This window comes from Mesocricetus auratus, unplaced genomic scaffold (assembly GCF_017639785.1).
Source record: "Mesocricetus auratus isolate SY011 unplaced genomic scaffold, BCM_Maur_2.0 Super-Scaffold_6730, whole genome shotgun sequence".
Lineage (NCBI taxonomy): Eukaryota > Metazoa > Chordata > Mammalia > Rodentia > Cricetidae > Mesocricetus > Mesocricetus auratus.
This window is the reverse complement of record NW_024429184.1, coordinates 94,456,212-94,474,303: the sequence shown is the minus strand read 5'-3', so window position 1 is coordinate 94,474,303 and position 18,092 is coordinate 94,456,212. Positions and strand designations below refer to the sequence as shown.

The following is an 18,092-nucleotide window of genomic DNA, read 5'->3' as shown; positions in this document are numbered from 1 at the left end:
AACTCACCTTCCCCACAGCTACTGACCATGATAGCATCAAATGGTTAATACCAGGAATAGTTAGATGAATTTCCTCCTCTGGTATATTTTCTTTACACTAGCCAATACACTTCCACCATGGGAAAACCTAAAGATAAGGACCATTCTTCTTAATGTGTCAGACTCAGACAGCCGAATTCCCTCTTCACCTCTCTACCTCCCTCTCTTTCTATCAACCCTACCTTCATGATTGAATACACACACACGCGCGCACACACACACACACGAATGAACACATGTCCATATACAACACCTAAACATGTGGAAGCATACACACAAAAAAGCTATGAATAGGTGTTTTGTAGCAGTTTCCATCCAACCAAAACATTTCAATGAAAATCCAGGGACTTGTGGGATCTATGCTCAGTGCATAAATCACTTGCCATACATGTATAAGGAACAGAGTTCAAATTCCAGAACCCACACAAATGCTGAGTTGGTGTTGTATCCACCTAGTACTTCCACATTCAGAAGCAGAAACAGTGACACCGTGGAGAAGATGGCTTCCTAGACTGTGTAGATCTACAAGCTCCGGGTTCACGTGAGAGACCCTGCCATGCTGACAAAGGTAGAAAGGTGGAGGCACAACATACTCTGACATGTCCACACACATGTAAACATGTGAACCCACACAGACACCCATTTTACATAGAATATGAAATAATACTCAGGAAGTAAATAAAATCACAAGTCTCAGAAAGTACAGGGACATAACAGGTTAATAAAGCTCTCCTCAAGGTTATATAAGCAAAAAGCATTCAACAGGAATGGGGATTTCAGAGCAGCTGAGGCACCTGTGAATCTTGCAGGGAGCTCCATGACTACAGCTATGGAGAGTCCCTGCCTTGCTGAGGTGGGCTCTTTGGCAATGAAGCTACCTCTGAGTGACCCACATTCTCATTAGCAACACTCACCCTAATAAATTCACTCATTTGCTAATCTAGACACAGAAGATTTTTCAGGCTAGGTTTGAAGTGAGTGAATTCACTTCTACTCTGGAACTTTGAGGTAGGAAGACAAGAGCTTTTAATCTGGGCCATGCTTTTTTCTGTCCTCTACAAGGACATAGAAAAACAAAGTTTTTGCTCATTACCTGCTTGCCATCCTCTTGTTAGCCATCCATTCCTTCACTAACATTGGAATCTACTCCTTTGGGATTCCAGCCTATACAGACAACCAGCTTTGTGGGACTCAACAAGTAGATTCTTGGACTTTCCATTCACAGAAGGTCATTGGTGGATTACCTGGATTGCAGCCTTTTAGTCATTCCAATAAATCCCCTTTATACAGAGAGATACATGCCATAAGTTATCTGAATCTAGAGAACTTTAATACAATAAACAATGACTTCTTGAATGAGCATGACCCACTCATTACTGCATACAGTAACTCCAGTAAAACTTCCTAAGCACATATAAAATAGTAAATTTCAGTAAAATTCAGTAGAGTGTTTCCAGAATCCTCAATAATTCATTCCTTCACTCCCTCCTCCTCCCCAGTATGCACTTTTGCTTCTTCCTATTACTTGTCCTCTATGGATCACCTTGGAATTAGAGTTCTGTAGATGGAAGAGAATCAATGAAGTGAATATATTTATAACATATGCATGGAACAGGTGCTGCATGGAACTCTAGATTGGTGGGTTACTTATTTAATTTCTTCAGAATTTAAAAGTAAGTACTGTTCTAATGTGATTTCCACCCCTCCATCTCTCACTTCCAAATCACCCTGTATCCTCCACTACTCCCTCTCAAATTTATGATCACTTCTTCTCTTATTACACACAGACACACACACACACACACACACACACAATACAGCCTACTGAATCCATTTAGAGATGCTCAAATGCATGACTGTTTAGGACTGGCCACTTGGGGCTATCAGTGGACGTGTTGCTGGAGAAAACCGAGTCCCCCTTTCTCACCAGGCATTGATTTTGGCTGGAGCTATTCATCTAGAGATGAGACTGAGGAACTCCCCCCATCCGCATTGATATATCAACTGATGTTGTCATTATGCAAGTCTTGCTTTGGCAACCATATTCTTGAGATGTCATGGATACATCATCCTTGACAGGTCAAAAAGAAAATATATGTGGCTGTCGTCCCTATTTCCTGACTCTTACAATCTTTCCATCACCCCTTCTGTGATTTTCCTTGAGCCCTGGGTGTGATAATAACACTGTGGATGTAGCAGGTTGTTCTGGATCACAGAGTCACTCATTCTCTACATTGTGACCTGCTGTGGACCTCTGTGCTCCTCCTTGACATACACTAAAAGGAGTCTATATCCTACTGAGGACACACTTTCTCATCCATGTTCTTTACTGATCTATTCACAATATCTAGAAAATGGAAACAAGCTAAATGTCCTTCAACTAATTAATAGATAATAACAGATGTGGTAAACATATTAATTGGAAGTCTTTTCAGCTTAAAGAAAAACATAATGAATAAATTCACTAGTACATGGATACAATGGGAACTACAATGAGTAATGTGACCAGACCTAGGAAAACAGAAACCATTTATTCTTAATTGTGGACTCCAACTGAGAATCTTTAGATTTGAGTATGTAATCTGAGGTAATAACAGAGCAAATGAAAGTATACAGGCCCCATAGGGAAGGAGAGAACAGAAGCGCTATAGAAGAGGACAGAAGGACACACACATGCAGTGAAGAGGGAAAGGGGGAAAGTAGGAGGGGACTTTAACTTGGATGAGGGCAATACAGAAGAAGAAGGAAGACTGAAAGAGAAATAACACTAAGGCTGTTTGAAAATCCATGGGGAAATATATTATTTTATAGGACTACTTTAAAATACATATAATATAAGTGTGTGTATGTGTAAATATAAATGCATGTACGGTAATGGAATCATGTAACATTGATCATGTCTTTTGATAATTGCCAGTACTGGCTAAAGGACTTATGCAGATTTTTTGGTGATATTTCCCTTACTCTACTTAAGTTTTATTTTCCATAATTAAGGGTTTAGTTAAGGGAATCATAGGTTAGAAGACAGATCAGGCACCAGAGTGACCTCTAGTGATCTAAAGGGATAACACAATTGGCAAGCTAAGAAATAGTGGAGAGACCACCTCGAATGCCCATTCCTGATAATGAACTTGATGTCTATAACCATCCAGGAGCCTTCATCCAGTGATTAATGGAAGCAGAGGCAAACACCCAATTAAGCACTGAACTGAACCCAAGGAACCCAGTGACAGAGAGAGTAATGATGAGCAAATTGGCAAAGAATGGGCTGGCAAAACCAGCAGAGACAGCTGATCTGAACAGGGGAGAGATCTTGGACCCCAGACCGACAGCGGGGAGGCCAGCATGAGACTGATCTGGACCCCCCAAATGTGAGTGTCAGCGAGAAGGCCTGGGCAACCTATGGCGCCCTGAGCAGTGGATCAGTGTCTATCCCTGGAATACAAACAGTCATCGTGTGCCCATAGCACAAAGAGGGATGCTCTCTCAGCCTGGACTCTTAGAGGAGTTCCTGGACCCTACCCAGAGTGAAATGACAGACTCTAGATATCCCCTATGTGGAAGGAATTGGCAATAGGGTGGGAGGCTGGGGGGGAAGGGGAGTGCGGGAGGAGGGGAGGGAGAGGGAACTGGGATTGACATGTAAAACAAGGTATTTAAAAGTAAAATAAAAATGATAAAAGAAAAAAAAGAACTAGTAGATACCTGACCTAGTTTGCTTTCTATTGCTGTGATAAACAGCATGACCAAAAGTATTTCAGGGGAAAAGAATTTTGCGAGCTTACACAGTTAGTCACAATTGGTCTTAGACAGATATTAGGGGGAAATCTCAAGCAGGAGCAGAAGCAGGAACAAGGGAAGATGACTGCTTACTGGCTTGTTGCCTATCTAGTAAGCTGCTTTTCTGTGTCCCCACTCAGGTTCCAAACTCCATACTCCACATATTGATGATTTTAGGAGTGTCCAGCATTCACTGCCAAGAAATGAAGAGATACTAGAATGAGAAATAGCTGATAGTTTCATTTTCTTTTTCTTCTTCTTGGAAATGCACAGAATTCTCAAAAACAACGAGACCCATGAAATTTAGTGATTGACCAACACACACTTAGAAGTAATGGACGGATGTCAGAGAGTGTATAAATTTGGCAGAAATGCATTGAACCTGCTGCTTTTCCATGAAGAAGCCGGGTTGGGCTGCTAGTGAAGAGACTGAAGCACACAGGAGCGTGGTTTCGCAGCTGAACTTCAGGGAACACAGACACCAGAAACAGGATAATCTGGTAAGTGGGCAGGAGCAATCACATCTAACTTCAAACACTCACCATCTCATTCTCATAAGAGCTGAAAGGTAACAAGATGTTTAGGAACATGCTTGAGAGTGGAGATCTTCAGCTTGGAAAGTCAGGAGCTTTGCTGGGATACAGGCAGGACAGACTTGTAGATGGTCTTAGACAATTACCCAAGTTGAGGTAGACCTAAAGTCAAATGATGCTGATATTAGTTTTGGCAAAACACATCCAGTTGTGTTGGCTTGTCTCTCCCTAAAATAGTTGTAAAAAATGACTCAGGTAATGGAGTATCACTGCAATGTGTATGGGGTTTGCTGCTTAGTTCAGAGTCACTTGTTCAATTCTTTACATCCCGAGTCCTCTGGCCTGTGGAGAAGAGGTGTCTCTGCATGCTGATTCTGCTGTTGCTGGCTGTGGAAACCTGTGTCTGAAGAAAGTGGTTTTCTTTACTGTATATTGGGAATGTTAAGGATCTTCTCTCCATATGAGAGACATGAGCTGTCAGGATGTGGGGACAGCTGTCATTTAGGCAGGTTTCCTTTTGTAACGCTTGCTGTGTCACAGCCTTCTTGTCCCTTGTGTTCATATTCAGGGGAAAGACCTTGCAGAAGATATATCACACTGGAGTCTGTGTCACAAATCCAGGAGCTAGAACTGAAAGAAGGAGAGGAAAACTGACAGGATAGAACATCTTGTGTGCTGTCAGGGACATTGTGTTTGTCCTGTGGGTGATAGTCCAAGTCAACAGAAAATCTGACTACAGTGTTTATTCAACTGGGTTTAGTTTCTCTAGCTTCCCTTTTAGGACATTTCTTTACGCACCCCTTCCCATCCTGTGTCTGCAGTCAGTTTGAACAAAGTTCTGTGGCTCCGGTGTCCCCATCTGTCCTGTAAATTGGACAGGTGTTTGCTGTGCAGTGAGTCTATATGGGTTTGTGCTAATTCACAGTAGAATCCTAAGGACATTCCTCGTTTGTATTAGACTGTTTTTGTGCTCTCCCCAGACTTTGGTACCCACTGTTTAGAAATGTAGAAAGACTTCAGTTTCCCACTGAGCAGTTAGAACTACACAACTGGCACAAATGTTCACAATAAAATCCAAGTGTTTTCCTCATAGCCCTCATTCATTGCCTAATGATATATCTCTGTGCTAGTGAAGAAGAACAGAGGGTGACAAATGAACTTTCTGTTACCTGAGGTTCATTATACTGTGGAAGGATGACAAAATGAACCTAGATAAATACACATTCTGTTGCAGCAAGTGCTGTAGAGAAAATGAAAGATAATAAAAGGATGTTGAATGATGGAGACAGGTACATATTTACACCCCAATGTGAATATAAACCCTAGAGCCTGACTAACTGAAGCAGAGCCTAGAGAAATGTGATTAATAGCCATATGGTTACTGGGTAGAGCACAAAGATACGGGAGCAGTCACCAAGTACAATGTCCTGAGGTGAGAAGACAGCCTGAGATAATAGGGAGGCTAGAATTCAGACATCATTGGCTTCAAACTTGTAATGATAAAGTTCAAAGATTTATTTTCTGCAGGGTTTATACTATATACGTAATGAATGTTCCCTGCCTGAAACTGGAATTCTTGTGGTAACTCTCAAGATTGACTTAGCATGATATGAACTTCAGTGTCAAAACTCTGGCTTTTGATCATCCATGTTGCATTAAGAACAACACAGTGACTATGTAATGCCCATGGAATAATCAAAACTGGAGTTGAGGAGATGTTAAAGAAGATAAAGCAGGAGGAATTATCTATTGTGAGTGGATTTGAAAATAGAGCTTAAGTCTGTGAACTGATTTTGTATAGGTGAAACAGAAAGAGTAGGCTCCTGGGTGACAGTGGGGATTTCCTATCTCCATAAGGAATAGGTAGGTGCATTGGGCTGCCTATGTGATGACTTGCAGGCAGGTTTCTGGAGAACAAAAGGCAGAAATATGAGATCTGAGCTAAGTAACCTACAATCACACTCAGGTCCTTAAGCCTGTCAGCAAGTGTATATACCTGCTGAGTAATCTTCCTGAATTAAACTATTTTTGACACAGGTTGTCAAGTAGCCCAGGCTAGCCTCTAACTCACTTGCACCAAGGATGACCTGGTAGTACTGATCCTCTTAGTTCTACTTCCTGACTACCAGAATTAAAGGGATCTACAAGTGTCTGCATTTGAGAAGATGTTGGGGGATTAAACCCAATAGCTTCTTCATGTTAGGAAAGCTCTCTACCAACTGGCCATGCCTCCAATGCAAAGTTAGATTGCTTTCATAAAATAAAACATTTAAAAGAAAATACTGAGCCTAAATAATTACTTGAGAACACTGAAATGTTGTATTGAAGAAATGGATTTGAACATGGGCTTTCAAGGCAAAGAACTTTTATATTGTTGCGTGGCCATGGAGATGAGCTCCAAGTCATGATAAGGACATAAAGAAAGTAAATCTTGGCAAATACAGAATTATTTCACAATAATAATTAAAACACAGTAGCTGAACTTACTGAAATCTTTTGAAAAATAAAACAAATTAGATTTATGTGATCATGAGAGATTTGGCATTCATTAAATATTGATATAAAGTATCTATAAATATAGATATATATAAATATATATTTCAGTGTGTAAAAGTAGGTTTATGTTGACTGAGTTTCTATGCATTTGAAGGCAGACACTTAAGGAAGTGTACACTGATGGAGCAGACATTTGATGTCACATACAATACTCTAGGCAGGTTAGATGCAACAGAGTTGTTCATGGTTTTATACTTGCTGGTGATGGCTAAAGGACTCATGCAGGTTTTATATTATTTTTCCTTGCATTACTTAAGTTCATTTTCCATAATGAAGGATTTAATTGAGAGCTAATAGAAATTTGTTCCAGTGCCTTTCCATTGCTTTTATAAACACCATGACCAAAAGCACTTTTAAAAGAAAATAATTTTGTGGGCTTACATATTCTGATTACAGTCCATCACTGAGGGAATCAGGGCAGAAACTCTGCAGGAATAGAGTCAGGAACAATGGGAGAATGGTTTTTACTGGCTTGCTCCCCATAGTTCAATGTTGTAGCATAATCTTTTGTAAAATATGAAGATGAGTCATTGCAAGGCACCTTCTGATGGGTTTAAAAAAGCGCTAAACAGGTACTATGCATGCATGAGAGATAGGCAAGACAGTGAGACAGAGAACTCTAGGAGTAATAAAAGCAGAGTCACCAGCAGTCAAAGAGGAAGCAGCATTTCAGTAGAGAGTAAATGTAACTTAGTCACATAAAAGGATGTAGATGAAAAATCTGGAATAATTTAATTTATAAGAGCTAGTTAGAAACAAGCCTAATATATTGGTTGAGCTTTTATAATTAATAAAAATCTTCATGTTATCATTGTGGAGCTGTCAGTCCCAATGAAAAAGTCCAACTAAAGTTCAATAATACTGTCTTAAATTCCCAGGACCACCTGCGAAGGGGCATGACACCCATAGTGGACTGGGTCCTCCCACATCAATCACCAATATACAAAGTGACCCATAGGTATACTCCTCAGAGAGATGTATTCAAAAACTATTTCAAACTTAAGTCACACACAGCTAATGACCATGGATAACTGCTACTCTTTCCTCATGTCCATGACAGGATTTGTTGTCATTTGTTTTGTTTTGTTTTATCTTGGGCTTTGGGAATGGAATAAGGTGTAATCATCAAATAAGTTTTAATATTCAGATTATTTTAATTTTACTGTAAAAACACATAAATTTTTTGACAAATAGTTAGTTCTACAATAGCCTATTTATAAAATTATTTGTGGGAGTAGGGCTCCAATCCAGGCTTTATACATGATAGACAAGCATTTTATCACTAAACTACACATCTCACATTGTGCTAGCTTTTAGATTTAAATAAGCAAACCAATAATTTAACTACTAAGGAATTCTCATGTAATTTAATTTAATTGCCATATCTGTCCTTCCAATAAAAAGTTATAAAAAGTATGTTACATATTGTCATCATTCTGGCAGATAATATAAATGAAATATGTTCTTCACTGTTCGACATACTTGTATGTAGCAAACCAATAGTCACATATTTTTTAAGTCGTTAATAGTAATCAGAATTAATGTGAATACCTTGAGGACATTTGTAATTCTTTCTTTTGAAGCATTTATCTTATTTAACTTAAAGGAGGATGTGGAGGCCAGAGGACAACTTGTGTAGTTGCTGTTATCCTTCCACCATGAGGTTCAGGGCATCTGACTCAACAACTCAGGCTTGTGTCTGGGACCTGCAGAGGCATCTCACATTCCAGCCAGGGTGAGCCTGGACAAGGCAGTTAGCACAGTGGAGATGCTCTGGCTGCCCAGAGGATGCTGACCTGACTGTGGGCTGCACAGGACCAGCTGGACTAGGTAGACTTACCTCTCAAATGCATAAAAGGAAGGAGGGATAGAAAGCAGCTCCACATGGGGAGGCAGGCATTATGTCTGCAGTCCCTTAGGAGTTTCAATTTGCATATCTCTGGTGGCCAATGGTGTTGCACACTTTTTCAAACGCTAATTAGACATCTTTCTTGCTTTTTTTTTGTAGGGAATTCTTCATTCAGTTCCCTGGTCCATTTTTATTGGGTTGTTTGTTTTCCTAGTATTTACTTTTTTAAATACCTTATACATTCTAGCTAATCCTCTATCAGATTTATAGCTGGCAAAGGTTTTCTCCCATTTTGTGTGGTATTTCTTCTTTGCCTGATAATTTTCTTTTTAAACAAAATATTTTTATTTCCTGAGCTCCCACTTACTGATTATTGCCCTTATTTGCTGAGGCTCAGAATTTGATCCAGAAAATCCTTGCCAATCCCCCTGCTCTTAAGTGGACTCCCTGCTTTTACTAATAAATTTGCAGGGTCCAGACTTATCTTGAAGTCATGGTCTAATTGTAGAAGTTTTGTGCACAATGAGATCTAAGAATCTAATTTTGTTTTTCTACATGAAGCTGTCCGGTTTCCCAGCTCTGAGTGTTGAAGATGAACTTTTCTCCATTTTATTTTTCTTTTGTGTCTTTGTGGAAAATCAGATAGCTGTAGGTGTATGTCCTTGGTGATGGCTCCTCTGCTCTATAATATAGACCTGTGAGTCTGCTTCTGTGTCAGTACCATGCTGTCTTTATAAATATTGCTCTGCAGTGTAACTTGAAAACAGGCAGGGCAATACCTCCAACAATGCGCTTTTTATTCAGGATTACTTTGACTGTCAGGATTTCCCTGTACTTCCTTTGAATTCTAAGATGTTTTTCTGTCTCTAGGAAGCAAGGCAAAAGAATTGTCATTGGGATGGCATTGACTCAATAGATTGCTTCCAATAAAAAAACATTTTCACAAAACTTCTTGTTTCTCTGTTGACAGGATCAAAACTAACCAAATGCAACTTGAGAAAGGAGAGGAATTAATTGACTCCAGGTTACAGTCCATCATCAAGGGAAGCAAGGGCAGGAATTGAAGAAGAAATTGTGAAGGAACACTGCAAACGGACTTGTTCTCTACAGCTGTATCTCTCCCTGATTTCTTACCCAGGACTACATTCCTAGGGTGTGCACTCACCACCATGAGTTGGGTCCTGCTACATCCATTAATTCATCAAGAAAATGCCCCACAAACACACAAAACATCAGATCTGATGGAGTTGCAAATTTAGAGTTTCTCTTCTAAGTGAGGCAATGTGCGTCATGCCTCTAATCACGGCACTCTGATGAGTTCTTATCCTCAGATACAATTACAATCATGTCAAAGCCTCCCTGGGAAAGCCACCATCATATTTCCTAGGTTATTCCAGTTACCTATATATTTACTACATTCTGTTCTTCTCAATTTCAATAATTCTTCTAGTAATGAAAGTTCTAGTATACCTAGGAAGGAAAGAGTATCTAGGCAGGGTTTGGTCTTCATTTGCGATTGTTGGTTGGTTGGTTGGTTGCTTGCTTGCTTGGCTTGGCTTGGTTTTGGTTGGTTTGCTTGGTATTCCTTGTAATAAAGAATATGGATAGCACATTTCAGATAAAAAGAAAGCAGTTTCTTCTGAAAATTTTTGGTGAGTGTTCTGATTATGGACATTATGTGCAACGTAATTGAGAATTTTGGGCTATTTAGAAAGGGTCAAAATATGTGTGGACCACAGGAAGTTGTAGCATCATTCAAACTAGGGCAGATATAGTCACAGTTGCAGTAAGTCTAGGTCCTGATCTCAGGGTCTGTGGCACATAAGATTTGAGGCTCATATTTAATCTTGAAGCTCAGGAGAGTACTGATAACATACAAAGGAAAAAGCATCTGGTACTATAAGAAATAATTCAAAACATCATTTCCAGGAGAATTGATGTGACAATATATTTGTCCCTGGGGAACAGAACACAGTACTGGTGTGGTTCTCACAGAAAAGGGATGTTCCAGGTTCACACTTGGTAGAACAGGACTCTATTACAACCTGGGTCATAGATGGCAACAAGATAGCATTTCAACCCAGTGTGGAGCCATGCAGCATTAGTCGCTCTGTACCCTGGAGTAAAGGTACTTGGCCCTCACTTTGCAAACCCAAGTATAATGTAGAGGAATGTGAGCTGGCAATGTCATAGTTGGGCCTTGGGTCCTTGATCATGGGACGGTGATCAAGGTTTAGATGCCAAAATTATGCAGAAGAGGAAGTCAAGCATTTTTCCCATAGGGCCTGGTCTTTGAAAAAGCCAGAGGTCACTCAGAAAAGAATGCTGATGAACTTTCTCCCTCAACAGCCTGCATAGCACCCTCCAGGACTGTCAGTGATAGCCAGAAAACAGGAAGCTTTCTGGACAGTCCCAACAGTGCTCCAAGTTCTATCACCAAAATGTGTGGTGTCTTCAGAGATAGAATCTTACCATCACATTCTGCTGAATCAAGAATAATAGTAATAGCCTGTATTGTTTAGAGATTGATGACACCATTTCCTATATGAAGAGGGTTCTATAAAAAATGACTTAATGGAACCTATGTTATGAAATGTACTCCTTATAAGTTGCAATAGAAGGTTCAGAATTTTGATGTAACCTTGAAGTCTTGGATTAATTTGAAACTGATATTTGGACAAGGTTAATGATAACAATCAATTCTCCTTTTCTACGTGTTACATGTCAAGTTTTCAGCACACTATCTTGGAGATGCTGTCTGTCCTCCAGCATTTATCTTTGACTTACATGTCAAAAATCAGGTGATTATATGTATGTAGATTTACACCTAGGTCCCTGAGAACTCCTTCATTGATTATTGTGCAGTTTGTGGTAGGGTCATGATATTTTTACTACTATAACTTGAAATTGGTATTTTAGATTTTTATCTTTGATTGTGAAGAGACCGCATGACTAAGGAAACACATAAAGGAAAACATTTAATTGAGTGCTGGATTAGAAAGTCAGAGGGTCAGTCCATGCACATCCTGACTGTGGCAACAAGCAAGCACACAAAGTACTGGAGACCAAGACAGGAGTTGGGCGCTTATGCTCCTCTCAATATCCATCCGCAGAAGGCTGCTTAATATGCACACAGGGTCAATAAGCTGTGGACTGTTGCCCAAAATTACAAAGGTTTCCAAGCCCTGTGGATGCATGGAAAGGAGAACACTGAGTCCCTGTGGGTGGGAGGAAAAACTGGTACAACCACTAAGGTAATTTGTGTGGAAGCTTAACAGACAGTGAAAATAGATTCACCTCAAAATCCAACTGTGTCACTCAAGGGAATATTCACAAAGAACTCTATATCCACCTAAAAAGCTACTTTTTCATCCGTATTCACTCATGTTCTAGTCACAACACCTGGGAAATTGGAACAGTCTAGACAGCCATCTACTGCGGAAAGGATAATGACAATGTGACACCACTACAGAAGTGAATATTTCTATTTTGTTAATCAAAATAAAGCTACAAAATTAATGGGAAAATGGATGGAGCTAGAAGCATCCTTCTGAGTGAGGTAACAAAAATTAATCAAGAACAGATAAACAAACCAAATACACATATAACAAATAAGGAAATAGAAACAGTTATCAATTGTGTCCCAACCAAAAAATGCTCAGGGCCAGATACACTCAGTGCAGAATTCTATCAGATATGTAAGGAACATCTAATACCAATAATCCTCAATTATTCCACATAATAGAAACAGAAGGAATATTGCCAAACTCTTATTATGAGACTGCAGTTACCCTGACACCAAAAAACACCCAAAGACACAGATAAGAGAATTACAGACTAATTTCCTTCACAAACATAGATACAAAAATATTCAATAAAATACTGGCAAATCGAATCCAAGAACACATCAGAAAATTCATCCAGCATTGCCAAGTACGATTCATCCCAGAAATGCAGGGATGGGTCAACATATAACGATCCCTCAATGTAATTCATCATATAAACAAACTTAAAAAGAAAAGGTACATCATCATCTCACTAGATGCTGAAAAAGCCTTTTAAAGAATTTAATATCCCTTTATGATAAAGGTTTGCAATAGATGATAATTAATCCAGTGACACAGTTCGCCAAGATTCAGAGAATACTATATGAAGAATAATCGTCCCTAAATGGAAGATGTCAATTCTACCTTTAAAGGCACAGGAATGGTTGTGGAAGACTGGCTGAAAAGACTGTCAGAGGCGGGGTTGCTGGATGGTGCCAGGGAAACAATGTCTTCTGGACACAATAGGGCAGTTCCACATGTGAGCACACCATGCTTGTGACAACATCTATAAGACCTGTCAAGCCCAAGCTCTAATGAAAACCAGCATAAACAGGATGTTGAGAATGACAAGAATTAAAGAACATGAATTTGCAATCACTAGAAAATCAGGTTGTAGTCATAGGGAAGTAAAATGAGTTGTGTCTTGAATGAGAATAAATTTGGCATCTCCAAAGGACCGCAGACAATGTGTTGTGTGATCACTCAGGCAGCATTTGTGAAGTCTGTTATCAGAAAAATTATCATTCAAGAATTGGATTCCTGCCTATCTAGTAGATACTCCTCTGTGTTCCCCCTCAGTTTCCAAACTCCACATTCCACATACATCATTATTTTAGAACTGTTCAGCATTCACTACCAAGAAATAAAGAGGTACTAGAATGAGAAATAGCTGATAGTTTCATTTTCACTTTCTTCTTCTTGGAAATGCAAGAAATTCTCAGAAAACAACAAGATCCGTGAAGTTTAGGGACTGGCCAACACATACTTAGAAGGAAAGGGCAGACTTCAGAGAGTGCACAAATTCTGCACAACTGCCTCCATCCTGCTGCTTTTCCACGAAGAAGCAGGGGTGGGCTGCAAGTGAAGAGACTGAAGCACACAGGAGCGTGATTCCTGCAGCTGAACCACAGTGAACCCAGACACCAGACCCAGGATAATCTGGTAAGTGGGCAGGAGCAGTCAGATCTAACTTCAAACAAGCACCATCTCGATATTCATAAGAACTGAGAGGTAGCAAGACGTCTAGGAACATGCCTGAAGGTGGAGATCTTCTGTTTGGAAAGTCAGGAGCTTTGCTTTGGTGTGAGGCAGTCAGGACAGCATTGTGTATGGTCTTAGGCAATTACCCAAGTTGAGATAAATCTAAAGCCAAGGATCTTGATATTGGATTTGGAAACAAACAAACAAAAACCAAACATCAGTTGTTTTTGCCTGTCTTTTATGCCTTTCCCTAAAATGGTTGTAAAGAGATGATTCAGGAAAGGGCATATATCTGCAGTGTGTATGAGGTTGTTGTATCTGAAATAATAAAAAATGGTGAATGATAGATGTAGGTTCATATTCATATCTCAATATGAATATAAATCCTAAATCAGAGCCTAGAGAAAAGTGATTTAATAAGCTGTGGCTACTGGGGGAGAGCACAAAGAATGGAAGAAGTCACTAAGTACTAAGTCCTGAGATGAGAAGACAGCCTGCGATAACAGGGAAGTGACAATTCAGACACCATTGGCTTCATACATGTGATTATAAAGTTCAAAGGTTTATTGTATGTGGTGTGTGCACTGAATACCTGATGAATGGTCATTGACTGAAATGGGAATCCTTATGGTGCCTCTCATGATTGACTTGGCATGATATGATTTCAGAGAAAATAGGATACTCTGGCAGTTTAATCATCCATGTTATTGTAAAAACTGTCACAGGAAGTATAGTAATGTCAACGACACAAAAGGTGGGATGGAGGAGATCTTGAAGATAATGTAGTTGGAATTATCAGTTGTGACTGGATTGGGAAATTGAGCTTAAGTCTGTGAGCAGATTTGATATGGGTGAGAAAGACAGAGGAGACTCCAGGGTGACAATAAAAATTTGTGGTTTCCTTAAATAATGATGAGGTCCACTGTACTGCCCAATAAAGTTAGAAATGTGAGATATGAATTAGTGAAATACGCAACAATCAAACTCAGGGTCTTAGGCATAGCAGCATGTATATTTACCTGCTGAGACATCTTACTGGACTCGATATTAATTTTTTTGATACAGGGTCTCAAGAAGCCCATGCTAGCCTCTAACCCACTGTGAACTATGATGATGTTGACCTAATGACCCTCCTAGCTCTACTTCTTGAGAAGAAGAATTACAGGGATACACAAACAGATGTATTTGATAAGGTGTTGGGATTGAAGCCAGGGTCTTATTTATGGTGGGAAAGCTATCTACCAATTGACCAATATCTCTGCTGCACAGTTAGATTGTTTTCATAAAATAAAATGCTTAAAAGAAAATAGTGAATGTAAATGAAAACACTGAAATATTGCACTGAAGAAATAGATTTTAACATGAACTTTAAAGGTAAAGAACTTTCATATTATTGCAAGCTTATATTCTTCATGGAGATGAGCTCCAAATCATGAAAAGGACGTAAGGAAAGTAAACTTAGGCAACTACAGAATTATTTCAACAAAAGACAACAGTTGAACTTACTGAAATCTTTTGAAACCATAAATAAAACAAAGTATATTTAAGTAGTAACTAGAGAGATTTGGCTTTAATTAAACACTAATGTCAGTTAATATTCGGTATTTTTGATTTCTCAATGTACAAAGCTGGACTATGTTAAGTTTCATTCATTTGAAGGCACCTACTGAAGGAAGTGTGCACAGATTGAGATGACATCTTAGATATGAACTACAATATTGTAGTCAGGGTAAAGGCGAAATAGTTGTTCATGTTTTTGTAGTTGCTAAGGCTGGCTAAGGAGTCATGCACAATTTTATATTATTTTCTCTTATTTATATTGAGTTTTCATTCTCCCTAATGAAGGGTTTAATTGAGAGCTAGTAGAAATTTGCTCTAGTTTCCTTTATATTGAGTTTCCTTTCTATTGCTTCTATAAACACCATGACCAAAATACAATTTGAATAGAAAATGATTTTGTGGGCTTACACATTCTGATAACAATCCATCTCTGAGTGAAGTCAGGGCAGGAGAAGAGGAAGGAAAAATGGGAGAATGCTGTTTACTGGCTTGCTCATCATAATTTGATAATGCCTTATTAAATTACCCAGGACCACCAGACTAAGGTTGGTACCACCAACAGTGGACTGGGGCCTCCCACATCAAACCTCAGTCAACAAAATGTTCCATTATGGAATGGGAGCAACTCCTCAAATGAGACGTTCTCCTTCAAAATGACTATAGTTTGTATCTGGTTGAAAAAAACAGCACAAAATATATGGGAACTAGTGAATATCAAAATGTAACTAAGGCTGCAGCACAGTGACGGAACACAGTGCTAAGGACACATGCATCGTTGATCTCTTGCAACTGACTCTCATTTCCTTCTTTCAGTGATTTTTTTAAAAATCCTAATCCTGGGTCAGTGCTCTTATGATACATCTAAGAATGGAGGTCTTGAAGATTTGAAGTCCTGCTTCACTGCCTATTTAAAGAGGATGGATAGAGAAAAGGAAATCATTTCTAAGGAAAATATCAGTTTAATAGAATTTCATCTGAAAAAAGGAAACATCCAGGGGGCAAACTCTTTAATTAGTAAGGCATTAAAAAATATTGATGAGGCCCCCATAAGCATTGCTGTGACAGGAGAGTCTGGGGCAGGGAAGTCCAGCTTCATCAATGCCCTGAGGGAGGTTGGACCTGAAGACAAAGGTGCAGCTGAAGTTGGAGTAGTGGAGACGACTATGGAGAGAACTCCATACAAACACCCCAAAATTAAAACTTTGACTTTGTGGGACCTGCCTGGCATTGGAACTATGAATTTTCCACCAAAAGAGTATCTGGAGAAAGTGAAATTCCAAGAGTATGACTTCTTCATTATTGTTTCTGCCACACGTTTTACAAAACTTGAACTTGACCTTGCCAAAGCAATAAGATTCATGAAAAAGAATTACTATTTGGTGAGAACCAAGATAGACATTGATTTAGAAAATGAAAAAAACTCGAAGCCACGTACATTTGACAGAGAGAAGTTCCTGGAGAAGATCCAAAACTCCTACATTAATACCTTGAAGGCAAATGGCATGGATGCACCACAGATTTTCTTCATTTCTAGCAGAAATTTATCTGGCTACGATTTTCCACGCCTGATGAAGACCCTGGTAAAGGATCTTCCTGCTCAGAAGCGCCACAATTTTATGATTTCCTTGTCCAAAATTACAGAGGCAGCCATTGACAGAAAACGAAAGTCTATGCAGCAGACTATCTGGCTGGAAGCCTTCAAGGCTGGACTGCTGGCTACTGTTCCTGCCGTGGGAATCCTCAGGGATGATGTGGAGAAGCTGAAGGTGAAGTTAGACCACTATCGAGTCCTCTTCGGAGTGGATGATGAATCCCTGGAAGTCATGGCTAAGAATTCCCAAGTGCCTATTGAACAACTGAAAAAACTCATTAAGTCTCCTTATTTGTTGGAAACTAAGGAAACAGAAACATTAGAGGGGAATCTTTTGAAATATTTGGAGAAATTTGCCTCAGTTAATGGTGGGCTCCTTGCTACAGGACTTTACTTTAGGAAAACCTTTTACCTTCACCTTCTTTTCCTTGACACAGTGACTGAAGATGCCAAAGTTCTCCTCAGAGAGATGTATTCAAAAGCTTGTTCAAACTTAAGTCACACACAGCTAAGGACCATGGATAAGTGCTACTCTTTCCTCATGTCCATGACAGGATTTGTTGTCATTTGTTTTGTTTTGTTTTATCTTGGGCTTTGGGAATGGAATAAGGTGTAATCTTCAAATAGGGTTTAAATTCAGATTTTTTAATTTTACTATAAAACACATAATTATTGACAAATAGTTAGTTCTACAATAGCCTGTTTATAAAATTATTTGTGAGACTAGGCCTCCAATACAGGCTTTATACATGATAGACAAGCATTTTATCACTAAACTACATACCTCACATTGTACTAGCTTTTAGATTTAAATAAGCAAATAAACCAATAATTTAACTATTAAGGAATTCTCATATAATTTAATTTAATTGCCATATCTGTCCTTCCAATAAAGAAATTATGAAAAGTATGTTACATATTGTCATCATTCTGACAGATAATATAAATGAAATTTGTTCTTCACTGTTCGACATACTTGTATGTAGCAAACCAATAGTCACATATTTTTAAGTCGTTAATCAGAATTAATGTGAATCCCTTGAGGACATTTGCAATTCTTTCTTTTGAAGCATTTATCTTATTTAACTTACAGGAGGATGTGGAGGCCAGAGGACAACTTGTGTAGTTGCTGTTATCCTTCCACCATGAGGTTCAGG

The 18,092-nt window shown here is 39.1% G+C and overlaps 1 protein-coding gene and 1 long non-coding RNA gene across 2 annotated transcripts; both read left to right on the top strand.

Moving 5' to 3' along the window:
• The first annotated feature begins 3,913 nt into the window (after positions 1 to 3,913).
• On the top strand, positions 3,914 to 10,369 carry LOC121138852. The gene is made up of 2 exons (XR_005875725.1): positions 3,914 to 4,319; positions 9,728 to 10,369. It is a non-coding gene; the product is annotated as an uncharacterized LOC121138852 (long non-coding RNA).
• A 2,037-nt stretch (positions 10,370 to 12,406) lies between these two features.
• LOC101833418 (interferon-inducible GTPase 1-like) lies at positions 12,407 to 17,845 on the top strand. Its single transcript, XM_013116765.3, has 2 exons — positions 12,407 to 13,745; positions 16,158 to 17,845. Exon 2 carries the CDS (start codon positions 16,262 to 16,264, stop codon positions 17,549 to 17,551), a length of 1,290 nt encoding a protein of 429 aa, XP_012972219.2. The 5' UTR covers positions 12,407 to 13,745; positions 16,158 to 16,261; the 3' UTR covers positions 17,552 to 17,845.
• Positions 17,846 to 18,092: the final 247 nt, after the last annotated feature.